The sequence below is a fragment of the Anomaloglossus baeobatrachus genome, chromosome 2 (assembly GCF_048569485.1).
Source record: "Anomaloglossus baeobatrachus isolate aAnoBae1 chromosome 2, aAnoBae1.hap1, whole genome shotgun sequence".
In the NCBI taxonomy this organism is placed as follows: domain Eukaryota; kingdom Metazoa; phylum Chordata; class Amphibia; order Anura; family Aromobatidae; genus Anomaloglossus; species Anomaloglossus baeobatrachus.
The window spans coordinates 314,460,265-314,483,142 of NC_134354.1; the positions used below are offsets into that span (position 1 = coordinate 314,460,265).

General features: G+C 45.2%; 1 protein-coding gene across 3 annotated transcripts in view; it reads right to left on the reverse strand.

Moving 5' to 3' along the window:
- The window catches only part of BLTP3A (bridge-like lipid transfer protein family member 3A), a 698,660-nt gene that overhangs the window by 554,329 nt on the left and 121,453 nt on the right, over positions 1-22,878 (reverse strand). For all 3 annotated transcript variants that reach the window (XM_075335894.1, XM_075335893.1, XM_075335895.1), the window contains exon 2: positions 1,806-1,968. In XM_075335894.1, the coding sequence (XP_075192009.1) occupies positions 1,806-1,968 (163 nt within the window). The remainder of the gene's footprint in view (positions 1-1,805; positions 1,969-22,878) is intronic.

Sequence of the window (22,878 nt, forward strand, 5' to 3'; positions counted from 1 at the left end):
ACGGTGCACCCCCTTGTACTTTAGGCAGTTATGTAAAATTTTTCTGCACTTTAGGCTATAACTTTTCACTAAATGTCCATCTTATATGTGAGTCTTTGGTTAGCTGACTACATGTGTTCTATTTTATGGACATTAATAAGACTTCATATTGTACACCGGGACTTCTGTGCAATCTTTCTAGGGACTCCTATCCCAATATCAAATTTTACCAATATAGATTTTGACATAAAATTTTGGCCTGTACCATTCTATATGCCTGCAATAATGCTGTAATTTGATACATGATATAGATCTCTTTTGACCTTTGCTTGTATCACATTGCCCTGTCTGTTTTTCTTATTTTTAACATACTTTATTTTTTTGTGATCCTTTTTGCGGTCTCTAAAAAAAAAATCATATATCTATTAATGATTTATTGTTCTAATATGACATTATTGCTGGTACTATCAGATACAGAGTCAGTTATAGGTATTATTTAGTAGGTTGGTTACTTTTTTCAGGACTATTGTAATATTATGGACCTGGGTATTCTTTTTCTTCTAATATATTCTGTGAAATCCATTTACCTGAAGTGAGGTAACGGAGTTCAATGATTTCACCTGGTCAGTTTACCTGTGGTCACAGGTGGGGTGGGAAGCTCCAGCTGTGACCGCAGAAATACTGAATGACGTCACCGCTCACAGCTGCGGCTCAGTCAGTCTCTGCCTAAAGCCACAGTGTGCAGACACGTTCTATGTCTGTGTACTGTGACTTCAGTATGTAGCAAGCTGGAATAGTTGTGGTACCTCGTGTGGATTATGTCGTAATTGGGTGTTTGGGGTTAACAAATTGGAAAAAAAGGGTGTGTTTTTTTTGTATTTTATTTCAAATAAAGGATTTTTTCGATGTTTGTGTTTATTTCTTTTCACTTACAGATTAGTAATGGGGGGGGTCTCCTAAACGCCTCTTATTACTAATCTAGGGCTCAGTGGAAGCAATGAGCTATCATCAACCCCATATATGACCCAGAGTGCCATCATACCAGGGGAATCGGGATGAGTTGGGTAAAGTGCTGGGGATCCATTAGATGTGACAATTCTGGGTGGCTGGAGGCTGCTATTTTTAGGCTGGGGGTGGGGGCAATAGCCATGGGTCAAACCAACCTGAGAATACCAGCCCCCAGCTGTCGACTTTATCATGGCTGGGTATCAAAATTGGGGAGAACCGCAGTCCTTTTTTAACATTATTTTTAAATAATGAAAAAAGCCACATAAAGTCCCTCTCATTTTGATACACAGACAACATAAGTAAACATGTGGGGGATGCAGCCTTTAGCTGTATGCTTTATCTATGCTAGGTATCACAATATGGGGGGAGCTTACGACAATTTTGTAATAAACTGCAACAAAACAAGCTCTCATATGCCTATGTTAAAAAAGTTATGGATCTTGAAACAAAAGGAGGAAAAAAAAGGAGTGAAAAATGAAAACTCACTCAGTTGGATTAGGGTTTAAAAAAAAAAAGATCAGACTGGTGTTGTACATGAAATGCTAAGGAAATTAAAAAAATATTTTTAACATACTGGCTTTATGTGATACATTATACTTTTTTTCTTTTTGAAATACTGTATTTTACAGTATGATAGTTTATATGGTTGAAACTAGAGAAGTATGAGTGCTAAACGTATAAATTAATGCTAGTGGTGTGCAGGAGATAATCTTTCCCTTGTGGAAAGAAAGATTTTTTTTTTCGAATGTTGTTCTTTTAAACTTGTTTAATTCAAACTTCTGTTTTTCTTCTGACACTATGAAATATGTCCGACTTACCCGAATAGCAGCACGATTACAGAAGACACGTGTGATTGCAAGCCATGTGGGCAAATCAAGCATGTTCTGTAGTGCCTCTTCATCTAGCTGTAAGTCTGTCAAATGTCCCTCACCACGCAGGGTGCTCAAATTTATTTGCTCTGGTGACAAGTTCTTGGTAAACCTTGAAAAGGAAAAGAAACACATAAATGTACTATTCTTGAACATATATATTTATAATACACAAAAACAGACGTGATATGTTATATAATGTCCAGAGGTCCAAGAGTTAAAGGGTTATTCCCATTCTCCAAGATCCTAACCCAATATGTAGTAGGCGTTAATACTAGCAAATACCTCAAATTAAAAATGTAGTGTCGTTCTCCTGATATACACTGTGTGCAGAATTATTAGGCAAATTAGTATTTTGATCACATGATAATTTTAATTCATGTTGTCCTACTCCAAGCTGTATAGGCTTGAGAGCCAACTACCAATTAAGTAAATCAGGTGATGTGCATCTAATGAGGAGGGGTGTGGTGTAATGACATCAACACCCTATATAAGGTGTGCTTAATTATTAGGCAACTTCCTTTCCTTTGGCAGAATAGGTCAGAAGAGAGCTTTGACGGGCTCTGAAAAGTCCAAAATTATGAGATGTTTTGCAGAGGGATGCAGCAGTCTTGAAATTGCCAAACTTTTGAAGCGTGATCACTGAACAATCAAGCGTTTCATGGCAAATAGCCAACAGGGTCGCAAGAAGCGTGTTGGGCAAAAAAGGCGCCAAATAACTGCCCATGAATTGAGGAAAATCAAGCGTGAAGCTGCCAAGATGCCATTTGCCACCAGTTTGGCCATATTTCAGAGGTACAACGTTACTGGAGTATCAAAAAGCACAAGGTGTTCCATACTCAGGGACATGGTCAAGGTAAGGAAGGCTGAAAAACGACCACCTTTGAACAAGAAACGTAAGATAAAACGTCAAGACTGGGCCAAGAAATATCTTAAGACTGATTTATCAAAAGGTTTTATGGACTGATGAAATGAGAGTGACTCTTGATGGGCCAGATGGATGGGTCAGAGGCTGGATCAGTAAAGGGCACAGAGCTCCACTGAGACTCAGACGCCAGCAATGTGGAGGTGGGGTACTGGTATGGGCTGGTATCATCAAAGATGAACTTGTGGGACCTTTTCGGGTTGAGGATGGAGTGAAGCTCAACTCCCACACCTACTGCCAGTTTCTGGAAGACAACTTCTTCAAGCAGTGGTACAGGAAGAAGTCGATATCGTTCAAGAAAAACATGTTTTCATGCAGGACAATGCTCCATCACATGCATCCAACTACTCCACAGCGTGGCTGGCCAGTAAGGGTCTAAAAGATGAAAAAATAATGACATGGCCTCCTTGTTCACCTGATCTGAACCCCATAGAGAACCTGTGGTCCCTCATAAAATGTGAGATCTACAGGGAGGGATAACAGTACACCTCTTGGAACTGTGTCTGGGAGGCTGTGGTGGCTGCTGCACGCAATGTTGATCATAAACAGATCATCAAGCAACTGACAGAATCTATGGATGGTAGGCTGTTGAGTGTCATTATAAAGAAAGGTGGCTATATTGGGCACTAATTTTTGGGGGGGTTTGTTTTTGCATGTCAGAAATGTTTATTTCTAAATTTTGTGCAGTTATTTTGGTTTATCTGGTGAAAATAAACAAGTGAGATGGGAATATATTTGGTTTTTATTAAGTTGCCTAATAATTCTGCCCAATAATAGTTACCTGCACAAACAGATATCCTCCTAAGATAGCCAAATCTAAAAAAAAACCACTCCAACTTCCAAAAATATTAAGCTTTGATATTTATGAGTGTTTTGGGTTGATTGAGAACATAGTTGGTGATCAATAATAAAAAAAATCCTCTAAAATACAACTTGCCTAATAATTCTGCACACGGTGTAGTCATGTTTCTCACCTCATATTTAGGGCATTGCAGCTTTGGTATCTATGGTTACGGGCACGCAAAGTGACACTTAGTTGCTCGTCGTCGTAACCAAGGATACCTAAGCTGCAATGCCCTGTACATGAGGTAAGGGACATGGCTATATCAGGAGAACTATAATACATTTCTAATTGGAGGTATGTGCTAGTATTATTATTACACCTATTACATATTGGGATAGGATCTTGGAGCTGGGAATAACCCTTTTAAAGGAGTCAAAAAAGTAATAACCGGGCACAGCTGGTCTCTTTTGAAAGCTGTAGTAAGAGCAAACAAACTCTGCTTTCTCCAGGTGCACATCCACAGAAGCTAGTCCAAATGAAGCAAAGATAGACGGAAAGGCAGCACTCACCACCGGAGCAGAAGACACGGTTCATTTATTCTTAGTTACAGTGCTCTTACATGTGGTGGGTAGGGTACAGAGATGAGGGGGGCTAAGACGTCGGACGACGGGCCATTTCGCACCAATGGCCTGTCGTCCGACGTTTTAACCCCCTCACCTCTGTACCCATCCCACCACATGTAAGAGCACTGTAACTAAGAATAAATTAACCGTGTCTTCAACTCCGGTGAGTGCTGCCTTTACATCTAACTTTGCAACCCTTTTAAAGGGAATCTGTCAGCAGGTTTTTGCCATTTAATCTGTAAGCATATATACACACACATCACAAGTGTGTGTATATAATATGTATGCGTAAACATAAATTATATACACACACGTATACAGTGGGTGAAATGAGTAATGAACACGTCACCACACACAGGCAAAGAAATTAAACCATAGATGACCATAAATTATGTGTAATAATGAAAAATGAAGAGAGGTGCAAAAAGCCAAGGAAAGTCATGACACCAGCTGAAATCTATCAGTAATTAGAAAGTAAGCCTCCCACTTCTTGAAAAATAATGCTTACTGAGCACCTGGGAACTGAACAGTTCACTCATCACTAATGGCCACCATTATTTTCTATCACTACCTTAACTCTCTTGGGCATGGAGTTCACAAGAGCTTCACATGAGCCACTGGAATCCTCTTTACCTCCTCTAGAACATCACAGAGCTGGTGGATGTGAGAGACCTTGCACTCTTCCACCTTCCGTTTGAGGATACCTCAGAGATACTCAATAAGGTTTATGTCTGGAGACATGTTTGGACAGTCCAGCACCTTTACTCTCAGTTTCTTTAACAAGGCAGTTTTCTTGGAGGTGTTCTTGGGGGTTTTATGGTCAGACAGTGGGCCACAGGGCAGTATTTAAAGAGAGAGGATCATGCTCTGCTTCTGTATGTCACAGTACATGATGGCAGTCATAGTTCCCTTAATGAACTGTAGCTTCCAACAAGAAAAAGAAAAAAAAAGGGTAGCTCACCACTCATTCCAGATGGATCTACAGATGCTCCGATCACTGTGACTGGCATCCACAATCACAGTGCAATAGGGGCCCTTCTACCCCTATTTTAGCTTCCTACAGTCGACAAAACTTATGTACCATGACACTTCTATTACCAAGCTTGACTGTAGGCAAGACACACTTGTCTTTGTCCTCCTCACCTGGTTACCACCACACACGCTTGATGCCATCTGAACCAAATAAATGTATCTTGGTCTCATCAGACCACAGTACATGGTTCCAGAAATCCCTCTCCTTAGTCTGCTTGTCTTCAGCAAACTGCGGTCATTCTTGTGCATCATCATTAGAAGAGGCTTCCTTCTGGAAAGACAGCCATGCAAAACAATTTGATGCAGAGTGCAGCTTACGATCTGAGCACTGACAGGCTGACCCTCCACCCGTGGAACTTTGGCAGCACTCATATGTCTGTTTTGAAAAGAAAACCTCTGGATATGACATGGAATACGTGCACTCAACTTCTTTGGTCGACCAGGTTGAGGCAAGTTCTGAGTGGAACCTGTCTTGTTAAACTGCTGTATGGTATTGGCCATCATGCTGCAGCTTAGTTTCTGAGTGCTGGCAATCTTCACGTAGAGTATTCTTTTTTTTTCATATCCTCAGATAATTCTTTGCCATGAGGTGCCTTATTGAACTTCCAGTGGCCAGTATGAGAGTGTGTGAGTGATAAAACCAAATTTACCACACCTGCTCCCCCTTCACAACTAACACCTTGTAACACTAATGATTCATATGACTATGAGGACTGAAAATAGCTAATGGGGCACGATGTGGCCATTTTCACTTAAGGGTGTACTCACTTTTGTTGCCAGTGGTTTTGACATTAATGGTTTTGTGTAGCGAGAACACAAAATTTACACTGTTATACCATCTGGACACTGATACAATGTAAAGTAGTCAAAGTGTCATATCTTCACTGTTGTCCTATGAAAATATTTAATAAAATAAAATTGTGCAGGGGTGTACCTACTTTTGTGATATACTATATTTTTATGTAACGAAAGAACTGTTAACAGCTCACCCGTCAAACGGCAATAGAATTGTGGTGCATGGGTTATCTGGGACCAGTTACCAGGCAATATATAGAGCAAAAACCAAGGGAAATCCAGCAACCACAAAAATAAGAATAAAATTAAAACATGACTTTATTAGTGTCCGTTAAAAAAGCTTATAAAGCATATGTAGACAAAAGACATCAGTCTATGCATTTTGAGCAAACAATAACTTGCTCTTAATCATGACAAGGTTGTGCAATTTCTCCCGAGTATGACGAAGCCCCATATGTGGTGGAAAACTACCGTTTGGGCACACGGCAGGGCTCGGAGGGAAAAGTGCACCATTTGAATTTTGGAGCAACATTCTGGCTAGAATAGACTGCGAATGTCATGTCAAAAATGAGGAGCCCCTAAATTCCTAAACAGCAGAAACCTCCACAAGTAACAATTTGAAAATTACCCTTCTCGCAAAATTCCTTTAGGGAAGTAGTGAGCTTTTTTAACCCTCAGGCGATTCACAGAATTGTATAACAACATTGGGCTGAGTAAATGTAAAATCACCAGGTTTTACAATAAAATGTTGCTTTGGAGATCAGGTTGGGGGACACTGGTACAGAATTGTGGGACACTACCCCCATAGCAGTGTCAGCAGCATATCCCCCCCATAACAGTGCATTATGACCACATTTTTTGGTACACTTTTTTATCTATTTTCCTCCTCTGAAACCTAGGTGCATCTTACAGTAAAAAAAAACAACAGATATATCAATTTGGTGTTGCCATATTTGTACAGATGTACAGAATAAAGTTAACATATTATTTGTGTGGCACGGAAAATAGTGCAAATTTTTAAACACAAAAATAAAAAGTGCACAAATTGCTGTTTATTTTTCTTCAAATGAAAAGTTACTAGAAGTTTTTAAATGTACGCTAAAATGATTCCACTAACTAATACAGCTCATGGTGAACTAAAAAAAGCACTCATGTGACTGCATTTCCAAAAGGACAAAAAAATGTTACAGCTCCTGGATTGTGACACCAAGGGGTAAAGGGGATTGTAACTAACATTCCTCCATTAGATCAACACTACCTACTTTTTCAATTAGAAAAAATTAATAAAAATGCTTCTAGGTCCAGATATTTCTTATACAGTCATATGAAAAAGTTTGGGCACCCCTATTAATGTTAATCTTTTTTCTTCATAACAATTTGGGTTTTTGCGACAGCTATTTCAGTTTCCGTGTTTCCCCGAAAGTAAGACCCTGTCTTACATTAATTTTACCCCAAAAAGTCCCACCCTGTCTTACTTTAAGGGGAGGTCTTACATTAGCCGAAAAAAAATAACAATTTCTTTTTAACCAATAAATTAACATTTATTACATGCTGAAGAGTCGGTCATCACCAAACAGTAGAATAAAACAAATGTAGCGTATCAAGAATATCTTGTTACTACCGTATTACCGTATGACGGTATTTCCATGTATAACATGTAAAACAACGAACTAACAACAACAAACAGTCTGAATGAGTTATACTGGAAGATAAAACAAGATTTATTCCATCACAACCAGGTCATCATCTTCAGGAACATCATCATAAACATCAACACTCTGAGGTTCCTCTGGATTTTCTTGGGGCTCCACTTCCGCCTGGATCATTGGCCCATACCTGTCATGTGTTGCAACGGCACTGTCCTGAAATGAGCAGGTCTTGTCCAGGTAGCCAGTTCACAGTGCATTAGCAACGAAAGTGTCAGTTATCTTTCCCCATGAGTTCTTCACCCAGTTAACAATCTCAGGCAGTTTTGGCTTAACAAAGTTCCCACGGACGTTCCTCTCCATACGGTTTTCAATGTAATCATTGATTTCTGCACGGAGATTGTCCTTGAAGGGCTTGTTAATGGCGATATCCAGAGTCTGGAGATAAGCCGTCATCCCTGCCGGAATCATGATCTGGTCGATTCTTCGCTCATGAAGGAAGTTCTTCATGTCCTTGGCGCGGTGTGTGCTGGCTGCATCCCAGATCAGCATCCCTCTTTTGTTCCCGCGCATAACAAGCGGCAGCATTAAATCAAGCCACTTCCTTATAACCGCTTGTGTGGCCCAAGCTTTTTCAGTTTCCAGCACATAAATGCCAGACACCCTCTCAATCTTGTCCTTCTTGCCCTTCGCAATGAGTAAAGGTGGGACTTTACTGCCATCCAAACGAATCGCCAAAATGCAGGTGACACGTGCACTTTCATAAGCGATGGAGGGAACGTACACAGAGGAGGCACCTCGTTGGTCAATGGTGGTTTGAGCTGCTTGGCCCATGAACACGGCAGTTTCATCCATGGCAATCATGTTGGAGAGATTGTACTTTGAAAAGTCAGTGTCATCCACAAACTTCTTGTATGCAAATGCACGCTTAACAATCTCCGCATCTTCCAGCCTAAAGATGGTCGTGGATCTTCTCAACGACAGGTCATTGCGCTCAAGAAAGTTATCCACCCAGTGCTGTGATGCCTTGAATTCCTCTGGGGAAATTTCAAACTGGGGTGCCACAGCAAGGGCATATTCCTGAATCTGAGCCCTGGTCACCACCAATGTCTTCGCTCTCCTGTCAGCAACCCACTCACAGACCAGGCTTTCCAGCTCGGTATACATTGGTTGCCGACCACATCCAACCTTGCGCTTTTTAGCCATGCCGCTCTCCACTTGCTCACTGAGGTGACCGTAATCTGCTCGCCATTTACGCACCAATTGTTCACTCAACATTTTTTCCTTGCAGAATTCTGCCATAGTTTTGCCCCAAGTCTCTTCCACTATTCCTTTTTTATACTCCACGGAGTAGCTCTTTCTTTTACCGCTCCCGGAAGCGCTCATGTCTAGGGGTAAAAATATACGGTACCGTATCAGCATTGTTTATCATTCAGTATCTCTTTTACAGTACAGTACTTAACGTTACACCGTTCAACTGGAAAGCAGACAACAAATCAAAGTACTGTAACAGTAACACACTACGGTACGGTACTGTACGGTAATTGCCGTATACCCTCTGCCTGCATACCATAACAGTGCCGTATCCCACTGCACACAGCCCCATACCCCATAACAGTGCCGTATCCCACTGCACATAGCCCCATACCCCATAACAGTGCCGTATCCCACTGCACATAGCCCCATACCCCATAACAGTGCCGTATCCCACTGCACACAGCCCCATACCCCATAACAGTGCCGTATCCCACTGCACATAGCCCCATACCCCATAACAGTGCCGTATCCCACTGCACATAGCCCCATACCCCATAACAGTGCCGTATCCCACTGCACACAGCCCCATACCCCATAACAGTGCCGTATCCCACTGCACACAGCCCCGTACCCCATAACAGTGCCGTATCCCACTGCACACAGCCCCATACCCCATAACAGTGCCGTATCCCACTGCACACAGCCCCATACCCTATACAGTACATGTTTCCCTACTTGGTTTTTAAATGCTGGACGTTTTCCTCTGCGGTGCGGCTGTGGGTGCGGAAGGCCTGTGCTGCAGGGAACGCTGTGCCAATCAGCAAGGAAACAGCGGTGACGTGGGGCTGGGGCGGCCAATTACAGCCCGAGCTGCTGGGCCAATCAGCGCTCGAGCCGGGGGCCGGCGGTGACGTGGGGAGCAGGGGCGGCCAATGAGCTGGGCGGATTGCGGGGTTAACACGGCGAGTTAACCCCATGAGCGCTGGACCCGCCCAGCTGCACCTGAGGACACCTCTGGAGCCTGGAGACCCAATGGGGGACAGCGGCGGCCCAAAGGTAAGGGCCTTACATTTTACAGCGGCCCCCCAACCCTGCCTTACATTCGGGGGAGGCCTTACATTGAAGGACCCCCCCCGTAACCCCCACCCTGTCCTACTTTCGGGGGGGTCCTACTTTCGGGGAAACACGGTAATAACTGATGGACTGAGTAATACTTCTGGATTAAAATGAGGTTTATTATACTAACAGAAAATGTGCAATCGGCATTTAAACAAAATTTGACCGGTGCAAAAGTATGGGCACCTCAACATAAAAGTGACATTAATATTTTGTAGATCCTCCTTTTGCAAAAATAACAGCCTCTAGGCGCTTCCTGTAGCTTTTAATGAGTTCCTGGATCCTAGATGAAGGTATATTTGACCATTCCTGTTTACAAAACAATTCTAGTTCAGTTAAGTTTGATGGTCGCTGAGCATGGACAGCACGCTTCAAATCATCCCACAGATTTTCAATGATACTCAGGTCTGGGGACTGGGATGGCCATTCCAGAACATTGTAATTGTTCCTCTGCATGAATGCCTGAGAAGATTTGGAGCGGTGTTTTGGATCATTGTCTTGCTGAAATATCCATCCCCTGCGTAACTTCAACTTCGTCACTGATTCTTGCACATTATTGTCAAGAATCTGCTGATACTGAGTTGAATCCATGCGACCCTCAACTTTAACAAGATTCCCGGTGCCGGCATTGGCCACACAGCCCCAAAGCATGATGGAACCTCCACCAAACTTTACTGTGGGTAGCAAGTGCTTTTCTTGGAATGCCGTGTTTTTTTGCCTCCATGCACAACGCCTTTTTGTATGACCAAACAACTCAATCTTTGTTTCATCAGTCCACAGGACCTTCTTCCAAAATGGAACTGGCTTGTCCAAATGTGCTTTTGCATACCTTAAGCGACTCTGTTTGTGGCGTGCTTGCAGAAACGGCTTCTTTCGCATCCCTCTCCCATACAGCTTCTCCTTGTGCAACGTGTGCTGTATTGTTGTCCGATGCACATTGACACCATCTGCAGCAAGATGAAGCTGCAGGTCTTTGGAGGTGGTCTGTGGATTGTCCGAGACTGTTCTCACCATTCTTCTTCTCTGCCTTTCTGATATTTTTCTTGGCCTGCCACTTCTGGGCTTAAAGGGAAGGTATCGTCAATAAAAAAAAAAAAATTCAATAACTGAAAAAATGTAAAGTAATAATGTTTTAATGTTTTGTTTAAATATTATTATTTGTTTTTAATTGAGGAAAATATAAAAAAATTTTTAAAGAGTTTGATATTTTCCACTGTTAAACACTAGGGGGAGCAGCTGCTGAAATCCTACAAAAATTCCACTGTATAAAAAGCTCAGATTACAGCCTACAGTAAAAGTGGGCGGAGTCTGCTCTCGTGTGTGTGGTGGCACGCCTCCCCCTCCCAATCTGAGTGTTTACAACAGATAACAGAGAATGACATGTAGGGACATAATGCACAGCCATTTTGTTGATGACCACAAATGTCCAAAGTGTCACCAAGGACAGCAGGAGTATCACACAGGACAGGATTAGATACACAGCTGTGCAGACAGTATCACACAGGATAGGATTAGATACATGGCTCTACAGACAGTATCACACAGGATAGGATTAGATACACAGCCCTGCAGACAGTATCATACAGGAGAGGATTAGATACACAGCTGTGCAGACAGTATCACACAGGATAGGATTAGATACACAGCTGTGCAGACAGTATCACACAGGATAGGATTAGATACACAGCTCAGCAGACAGTATCACACAGGATAGAATTACATACACGGCTCTGCAGACCGTATCACACAGGAGAGGATTAGATACACAGCTCAGCCGACAGTATCACACAGGAGAGGATTAGATACACGGCTCTGCAGGCAGTATCACACAGGATAGGATTAGATACACAGCTCAGCAGACAGTATCACACAACATAGGAGAGGATTAGATACACAGCTCAGTAGACAATATCACACAGGAGAGGATTAGATACACAGCTCAGCAGACAGTATCACACAGGAGAGTATTAGATACACAGCTCAGCAGACAGTATCACACAGGATAGGATTAGATACACAGCTGTGCAGACAGTGTCACACAGGATAGGATTAGATACACAGCTCAGCAGACAGTATCACACAGGATAGGATTAGATACATGGCTCAGCAGACAGTGTCACACAGGATAGGATTAGATACACAGCCGTGCAGACAGTATCACACAGGATAGGATTAGATACACAGCTGTGCAGACAGTGTCACACAGGATAGGATTAGATACACAGCCATGCAGACAGTATCACACAGGATAGGATTAGATACACAGCTCAGCAGACAGTATCACAGGAGAGGATTAGATACACAACCCTGCAGACAGTATCACCGGTACACACACACAGGTGCTCACATGCAGTGGCGCACACACACACACACACACACACACACACACCACCCCTGATGGGGATCTTGTGCCACACACACACACACACACACACACACACACACACACACACACACACTGCGGCGGGCAGAGCTGCGGGAGCTGTGGCGGTGAGCAGAGCTGGGGGAGCTGCGGATGCGGACAGAGATGCGGCTTCGGGCAGAGCTGGAGAAGCTGCGGCGTCGGGCAGAGCTGGGGGAGCTGCGGTGGCGGGCAGAGCTGGGGGAGCTGCAGCGGGGGGCAGAGCTGCGGGAGCTGCAGCGGGGGGCTTGGGAGAACGGAGGGAGGGGGTGTCATTGGAGACGGTAATGGCGGGGTGGAGGGGCGGCTTCTGTAGTGAGGGCAGAGAAGGGGCTGGGGAGAACGGAGGGATGGGATGTCACCGGAGACTGTAACATGGGAGGGGAGGGGGCCCATACTCACACATCCCGGCGGTTGACAGGGGTAAAGTGGAGCAAACAGCACACGCTGTGAGCTCAACAATAATGGCGCTGATCTCCTCCCTCTGCTGTGAACTGGACAGCCCGAGGGGCCCGTGCCCCCGGTGACTATCGCGGCAGGGGCCGCAGCCACTGTCTGCGCTTTATGTCAGATGAATGTTTTGCCGATGCTGCGCTCTCGCGCCGGCAATACAATCATCTGACATAAAGCACTGCAAGTGGACACTGCCCCTGCACCTGCCGCGATAGTCACCGGGGGCATGGACCTGCACACAGCAAGAAGCCAAGATGAGGCAGCCGAGCGAACGGGGCACAGGTGAGAAGAATGGTGGTTTTTTTGTGTGTGTGTGTGTGTGTGTGTGTGTGTGTGTGTGTGTATGTGAAGGACAGCACATTAACCCCTTAGCGACCTATGATGTACTGGGTACGTCATGGCTCCCTGGTACTTAAGGACCCATGACGTACCCAGTACGTCATGGCAAAATCGCAGCCCCAGAGCTCCGGTGGCTGCGATCGCTTTGCAAATACCTTAGATTCGGGGAGGAGAGGACCTCTGCCTGACCTCAGGAAGGGTGGTGTCTCCCCCCCAGAGCTACGGAGGCTCTGATTGGCTGACGAACGCCGCTCAGCCAATCACAGCCACTGTAATGTTTCAGCCATTGAAAATGGCTGAAACATTGAAATCCAGCCATGATCAGTGCAGCTATAGCCCTGATCATTTGCTGGAGCTGGGTGACGTCTGTTTCACCCGCCCCCAGCTCTGATTGGAGAAACCGGCCTTGTGACCGATCTCTCCAATCACTGTGGATCTGGGGCCGGAGACCGCTCCCCTCACCTTCACTCCGGCGTCTGTGGAAGCTGAGGAGAGCGATCGGTAATAAGTTATAGCGCCACTGCCCCCTTTCAGCCGCCGCCACTGCCCACCCCCACCAATTATTACAGGATGGGGACATTACTATAGGTTGGGGCAAGGTGAGCACATTACTATGGGATGGGTATAAGGCTGGGGACATTACTATAGGATTGGGACATTACAAGGATGGGCACAATACTATTGGATGGGACATTATTACTATAGAATGGGGACAAGGCTGGGGACATTACGATAGGATGGGGACAAGGTGGGCACATTATGATACGATGGGGACTAAGATGGGCACAGTACTACAGGATAGGGACATTACTACAAGGGGATAAGGATGGGAAACATTACTATAGAATAGGGATAAGGCTGGGGACATTACTATAGAATGGGGACATTACTATAGGATGGGACAGTACTATAGGATGGGGACATTGCTACAAGGGGACAAGGATGGGGAACATTACTATAAGATGGGGACAAGGATGGACACATTACTACAGGATGGGCACATTACTATAGGTTGGGGACATTACTATAGGATGGGGACAAGGATCAACACATTAGTAAAGGCTGGGCACATTACGATAAGATGGGGACAAGGCTGGGGACATTACTATAGGATGGGGACAAGGATGAGGCACATTACTACAAGATGGGGAACATTACTTTAGGATGGGGACAAGGATGACCACATTACTGTAGGATGGGGACTAGGATGGGGCACAATACTACAAGGGGACAAGGATGAGCACGTTACAACAAAATGGGGAACATTACTAAAAGATGGTGGTCAAAATTTCTATATAGTGCTAATTGTAAGACTATTAGTTACAAGAAAGGAATAAAAATATTTAAACAAAGAATGTGCATGTTTGCTATAATAAACAAGTGAAAATGTTCAAAATCAGTGATCCACAGCGATGTAAAAAAAAAAAAAAAAAAATGTAATATATATATATATATATATATATATATATATATATATATATATATATATATATATATATATATATATATATATATATATATATATATATATATATATATATATATATATATATATATATATATATATATATATATATATATATATATATATATATATATATATAAGGTGCTGGCCAACCAAAAGTATTGGCACCTCTGCAATTCTGTCAGAGAATACTCAGTTTCTTCCTGAAAATGATTGCAATCACAAATTCTTTGGTATTATTATCTTCATTTAATTTGTCTTCAATGAAAAAAAAAAATGTCAAAAAGCCAAATTGGATATAATTCCACACCAAACATAAAAAAGGGGGTGGACAAGAGTATTGGCACTGTTTGAAAAATTATGTGATGCTTCTCTAATTTGTGTAATTAACAGCACCTGTAACTTACCTGTGGCACCTAACAGGTGTTGGCAATAACTAAATCACACTTGCAGCCAGTTGACATGGATTAAAGTTGACTCAACCTGTGTCCTGTGTCCTTGTGTGTACCACATTGAGTATGGAGAAAAGAAAGAAGACCAAAGAACTGTCTGAGGACTTGAGAATCCAAATTGTGAGGAAGCATGAGCAATCTCAAGGCTATAAGTCCATCTCCAAAGACTTGAAAGTTCCTGTGTCTACGGTGCGCAGTGTCATCAAGAAGTTTAAAGCCCATGGCACTGTGGCTAACCTCCCTAGATGTGGAAGGAAAAGAAAAATTGACGAGAGATTTCAACGCAAGATTGTGCGGATGGTGGATAAAGAACCTCGACTAATATCCAAACAAGTTCAAGCTGCCCTGCAGTTCGAGGGTACGTACTATTCGTCGGCGTCTGAATGAAAAGGGACTGTATGGTAGGATACCCAGGAAGACCCCACTTCTTACCCCAAGACATAAAAAAGCCAGACTGGAGTTTGCCAAAACTTACCTGAGAAAGCCTAAAACGTTTTGGAAGAATGTTCTCTGGTCAAATGAGACAAAAGTAGAGCTTTTTTGGAAAAGCTATCAACAGAGTGTACAGGAAAAAAAAAGAGGCATTCAAAGAAAAGAACACGGTCCCTACAGTCAAACATGGTGGAGGTTCCCTGATGTTTTGGGGTTGCTTTGCTGCCTCTGGCACTGGACTGCTTGACCGTGTGCATGGCATTATGAAGTCTGAAGACTACCAACAAATTTTTCAGCATAATGTAGGTCCCAGTGTGAGAAAGCTGGGTCTCCCTCAGAGGTCATGGGTCTTCCAGCAGGACAATGACCCAAAACACACTTCAAAAAGCACTAGAAAATGGTTTGAGAGAAAGCACCGGAGACTACTAAAGTGGCCAGCAATGAGTCCAGACCTGAATCCCATAGAAAACCTGTGGAGAGATCTCAAAATGGCAGTTTGGAGAAGGCACCCTTCAAATCTCAGGGACCTGGAGCAGTTTGCCAAAGAAGAATGTTCTAAAATTCCAGGAGAGCATTGTAAGAAACTCATTGATGGTTACCGGAAGCGATTGTTCGCAGTTATTTTAGCTAAAGGTTGTGCAACCAAGTATTAGGCTAAGGGTGCCAATACTTTTGTCTGGCCCATTTTTGGAGTTTTGTGTGAAATGATCAATGATTTGATTTTTGTTTTATTCTCTTTTGTGTTTTTTCATTGCAAGCAAATTAAATGAAGATAATAATACCAAAGAATTTGTGATTGCAATCATTTTCAAGAAGAAACTGAGTATTCTCTGACAGAATTGCAGGGGTGCCAATACTTTTGGCCAGCACTGTATACATATTATATATGGTAGCAATAAAAATGTCACTTTGTGCTGCAAAGAATGCGGCCTCCCCAAATTATTTTTTTTCCTCTGTGTGGCGCATACACCCGGCCGAGTTTGAGACCCCTGTATCTAGATCTAGGTTCTAGATATGCTTCTAGATCCAGGCATGTGTTTGGCACTTTGACTTCTCGGATCATTCACCAAAGCTGAAATATTGTTGTTTTGTATCATCAACAGAAAAAAGTAACAATTCTGCAACATCTTGTTCCAGAACATGGGTTTCCATGTGTCAGTCCTCCTGAAAATATTGATACAAATCCTACAAGAGACCGTGAATATTGCTTTGTATTTAACCACTAATGTACAACAAAGAGATCCTTAAAGCTTGGCCCTTAAACGTCATGGAACAAACAGAACTTGTGGGATAACAACGTTTTATTTATCATCCGGGTTCCAAACTTTGGGTCACTGGTGAATATTTGCAAAGGTGTGTTAGGGTATGTGCGCACGTGTGCGTATTACATGCAGTTATATATATCTATGGAGATTGTGCAGGAGCCGTGCGCACGTGACATGTTAGAACACAGCGATTCGGCTGCTTGCCGAATCGCTGCGTTGTAAGAAGTGACATGTCACTTCTTTCGTGCGTTCTGCATGCTGTCTATAGGGAGAGGCAGCATGCAGAGCGCACGAATCTGCCGGCACCATGCGCTTCAGAACGCAGCTTTTCAGCTGCGCTCTGAAGCGCACATTTTCGGTGCGGTGCAGAGCGCACACGTGCGCACATAGCCTTAGCAAGCAAAGATGCCCATCCCAAATGTGTAAACTCCCATTAGATACTGCTGAACCTCCTCTGCCTACACAGTTTTATAAACAAGCAATTGCACTTTCTGCTGCTGTCTCAGTGGTCCCGTCATTGCCTGGTGCTATAGGTACCTGCAGGGAGATCCTGGGTTTTAGCAGATTAAGATGGCATATGCTGTGTTGTAAATCTAAAGGAGGCTACAGTGCTAAAGCAACTAAGAATACATAAACTAACCAAAATAATCCACTGCCAAGTTTCCTGTGTTTGTAAAGTGAATGTAATAAAGCGCTATCTAGTCGCACCTCTCTACAGTAATACATGTTCTTGTGCCGTTCTCTATCCATGCCATTAAGAGCTACTCCTTAGGATACCAGGTCAGGGTGGTTAAATGTAATTTTTCTGCAACACTATAGATGCACCTGTCCTCAACACAAAAAATAAATACAATTATAGCGTCCAGCAGCTGTATCTAAAATTGAGATCGAAGAACTTCATTTGATTAATTATCTTTCACGGTGATAAATGTGGTATATTTTGAAACTTCTAAAAGGGAATCTGTCACCAGTTTTTTCCCTTATGAACTGCGATCACCACCAGTAAGCTCTTATATACACCATTATTGAATACTGTATATAAGAGCCCATGCTGCTCTGTATAACGTAAACAACACCTTTATAATACTCACCTAGGGAGCAATCCAGTCCAATGGATGTCACTGCTCGTGGGTCCAATGCCTCCTCTCTGCTGCGATCGCCGTCCTGCTTCTCAGCCCAGTGTGGATGATACATCCTACTTCATCCACACAGGCCAGCATTGCCCTGCTGAGCCCCCAGCCTACAAATATCAGCCAGCAGCCGCCCGGAATTGCCGCATCCATTAGATCCGACAGTCCCGGGACTCTACCTGGCTCATCCTGAATTGCCCTGGTGCGGTGGCAATCGGGGTAATAAGGAGTTAATGCCAGCCCATAGCTGCCACTAAGTCCTAGGTTAATCATGATTAATCTGTAGTGAAAGTAAATAAACACAAACACCGAAAAATTCTTTATTTGAAATAAAAGACATAAAAATACCATCTTTCACCACTTTATTAATCCCCAAATACCCCTCCAGGTCCATCGTAGTCCACACGAGGTTACACGACGTTTTCAGCTCTGCTACATCGGAAGCTGACAGGAGCGGCCGTAGAACACCGCCGCTTGCTGTGAGCTCCATGGAGCAACAACTGAAGTGAGTCGCGCTGTCAGCGGTGACGTCACTCAGGTTACACGTGGCCACAGCTGGATTCTGGTACAAACTGCTACAACGGATCCATTTTTTTAACGGATCTGTCCCATCAGTTGTACCACAATCATCAATGCATGCATCACATCAGTCACAAAACGGATTGTGACTTATGCAAAACAACGCAAGTGTGAATGTAGTGGAAGAATGGCTACAACAGATTCCAGGAAGAACATCTGAACCCTGTAATCAAGAAAAGCGCTGAGCTGGGGACATCTATCTAAGATCCTGTGCATAAGCCTAAAACTCCCAGAGGACCAGAGATTAAAGGAAAAGCAAAAACAACTGAAAAAAAAAAAACACCCCATAGAAGGGGGTGAGAGGGGATTTTGTGTGTATACACAATATACAATATATTATTTACACACACACACACACACACACACACACACACACACACACACACACACACATACATACATACACATATATATATATATATATATTGTGAGACTGTGACCGGGGTTGTCTATGACGGCCGGTATGTCTCGCCCCGGTTGTGCTCACTCCATGATAGAAAGTACATCCACTCTAGGGTTAATGCTGTTTCCTTACAGGCTGAAGGAAGGGTTAAATGCAAACAGGAACAAGGGCAGGTGTGCCGGGTGTGAGGGAGTGAACACAACTCCCTGAGTTCTCTGCTGGAGAGGCACATGTATATTGGTGTGGACTTTTGTTTGGACATTAAAACCGTGTGCTGTGAAATTTAATGCCTGGATCCCATGTCTTCTGCTGCGCAGCCGACCGTGCTACCTCACATATGGTGGAGAATCGGCGGGCATCCCAGCCGGTGAGGTGTAGCTTCCTTTTCTGGTGACCCGGTAGCACATGTCCTGGATTCAAGCGGCTATACTACAGCCCAAACCCAGCGACGTCATGGAGGACATACTAAAGCATTTGGCTCAGGCTAATGCACAGCAACAACAGGCTAATGCACAGCAGCAACAGACCAATGCACACCTGCTCCAATCCTTGAAATCGCAGGAACAAAGACACCAAGAACAGCTGGTTCAGGCCAATGCACGTCAGCAGCAAGCCTTACAATTGCAGGAACAAAGACATCAAGAACAGATGGTTCTCCTGGCCAAGTCGATCCGTGCCGGACCGGCAGCAATAACCCCGGGACCGGGTGATGACGGCAGCGTCCGGAAAGCGGTGAGACAAGCGTTGCAAAAGATGACCCCGGGGGATGATGTGGAAGCGTTCCTGGCGGTGTTTGAGCGGGTGGCCGAGCGGGAAAAGCTGCCGACCCCCCAGTGGGCTGAGGTATTGTCGCCCTATCTGACGGGGGAACCCCAAAAAGCGTACCTGGACCTCTGTACCGAGGACGCCATTGACTATGTGACCCTAAAAGCCGAAATACTGGCACGGTTGGGGGTGAATACCTATGTACGGGCTCAGCGGGTAAATCAGTGGTTCTATGAGGAAGCCAAACCCGTACGCTCCCAGGCCTATGACTTGTTGCATCTTGTAAAAAAGTGGTTGCAGCCTGACACTCTGAGCCCGGCGCAGATGGTGGAAAGGGTAGTAGTGGATCGTTTTGTGCGCACTTTACCCGTCACCGTTCAACGGTGGGTAGGACAGGGTGACCCGAGTACCCTGGACCAATTAGTGTCCCTGGTAGAGCGGCATGTGGATACGCAGGACTTGATACGGGACAATGAGACTTTGCGTACCGCCCGTCGGTCCGGCCCCTCCAAGCCTAGGGCCAAGGACCCACCGCTGACAACGGTGCAGGAGTCCCCTACCGTCCCGTCTGAGGCCGCGGCCGCCAATCCTGAGGTCCGGAAGGTTCTGTACCCTAAACGACAACCCGTCAAGGGGGTTTCCGTCCCCATTAGATGTTGGCGGTGCCAGCGGGTGGGACATATGGAAGCCCAGTGTCCACTCACCACGGAGCCCATGGATTGTGGGGTTACCCGGCGGGGTTCAATGTATGCTCAGGTGGTGTGTACCGCTGACCTGGTCTCCCCAGAGACGGAGCCCCACTTGTGCCAAATACAGGTGAATGGATGTCCGGTTACAGGATTGTTGGATTCCGGAAGCTTAGTGACCCTTGTGCGATCCACCTTGAGGGCTAAAGTAAAGGCCACAGGACGTACCGTGGGGGTGGTTTGCATACATGGGGACCGCCGAGACTATCCCACGGGGATTGTCACCATCACAGCACCTTGCGGTCAGGTGCAACATGAGGTGGGACTTCTTAACACTCTTCCTTATGACGTGATCCTAGGAAGGGATCTGCCCTATTTTTGGACTTTATGGAGGGGACCCCCTAAGTCCCCTCAGATATTGGTCAGTCCGGGACCTGAGCCCTACAATCCCGAATCCGGGACGCCTGCCGTAGGGGTCACCATGATAGGGACAGAGTGTGAACCCGATAGGTCACCCCTAGAGGTATTGGCAGGAGAGGCTGAGATGGTCGAGCCCATCTCGGAGTTGGAGGCGTCCCCGGATACGTTTGGGACAGCCCAACTCCAGGACCCTACGTTAATACATGCCCGGAGTCGGGTGACCGTAGTTGACGGGGTGGCACAGCTGCCCGGTGCCCAGGTAAGGTACCCCCATTTCGCTCTTAAGCAAGATTTACTCTATCGGGTAGATGAAATACGGGGCGTGGGGGTAGAACAGTTGGTGGTGCCCCAGCCGTATCGCCGGCGGGTCCTCGACTTGGCTCATAAACACCTGATGAGTGGCCACCTAGGGGTCAAGAAAACGCAGGAGCGAATATTGCAAAGGTTCTATTGGCCCGGGGTCTTTGGGGAGGTAAAACGGTTCTGCGAAACCTGCCCGGAGTGTCAGCTTACCGCACCCCTGACCCATTTTCGCAGTCCGTTGGTACCGTTACCCATTATAGAAGTCCCTTTTGAACTGATAGGGATGGATCTGGTGGGGCCCCTCGTAAAGTCCGCTCGAGGGCACCAACACATCCTAGTGATAGTTGACTATGCCACCCGGTATCCCGAGGCGATACCTCTCAGACATACTGCAGCAAAGCTTATAGCTCGGGAGTTGTTTGCTGTGTTCTGCCGGGTGGGGTTGCCCAAGGAGATCCTTACGGATCAGGGGACCCCATTCATGTCTAAAGTGACCAAAGAGCTATGCCGGCAACTCCAGATCAAGCAGTTGCGTACGTCTGTGTATCATCCTCAAACGGACGGTTTAGTCGAGCGTTTCAATAAAACCCTGAAAACCATGCTAAAAAGGGTGATTTCAAAAGACGGGAAAGACTGGGATATGATGCTTCCCTATTTGATGTTTGCCATCCGTGAGGTGCCACAGGCATCCACGGGGTTTTCGCCTTTTGAATTGTTATACGGGCGACATCCCCGGGGATTGTTGGACCTGGCAAAGGAAACATGGGAGCAAGAGCCCACCCCCCATAAAAGTGTGATTGAACACATTTTGGGTATGCAGAACCGCATAAGCGCGGTCATGCCAATTGTGAAGGAGCATTTACAGGAGGCTCAGGCCGCGCAAAGCGGCCGCTACAATAGACAAGCCACCGTGCGGACCTTTAAACCCAGGGATCGGGTGTTGGTATTAATCCCCACGGCGGAGAGTAAATTCCTGGCTCAGTGGCAAGGCCCCTACGAGATAAAGGAGAGAGTCGGGGTGGTTAACTATAAAGTATTGCAGCCCGGTAGGCGGAAACCTGAACAAATATACCATGTCAACCTATTAAAACCTTGGCAGGAACGGGAAAGCCTGATGGCTGTTTTTTCCCCATCTCCCTCCTCTTCGGGTCGTTCACATCCGGCTCCAGCGACCTCCGAAGAGGACGAACCGGAAGTGAGGATTGGAGAAGCCCTCACCAAGACTCAGAGGCGAGAGGCCAGACGGTTGGTTCAGCAGAACCCCGATGTCTTCTCCGAGCTGCCTGGTAGGACCAGTCTGATACGACATGACATTGTCACCGAGCCCCACCTGAAGGTACGCCTGAAGTCATACCGGGTACCGGAGGCTCGACGACAAGCCATATCGGAGGAAGTAAAGACAATGTTACGCCTGGGGGTCATCGAAAAATCCCGAAGTGAATGGGCTAGTCCGATTGTCCTAATACCAAAACCCGATGGCTCCTTAAGGTTCTGCAATGACTTTAGGAGATTGAACGAAATATCCAAGTTCGATCTCTACCCCATGCCCCGGGTGGATGAGCTGATTGATAGGCTGGGACAGGCGCGATATTTTACCACGCTCGACCTGACCAAGGGGTACTGGCAGGTGCCACTGACGGAGTCCGCCAAGGAGAAAACCGCTTTTGTTACACCGGAGGGTCTCTTCCACTATGTTGTCTTGCCTTTTGGGTTACATGGCGCTCCGGCCACGTTCCAGAGGTTGATGGACT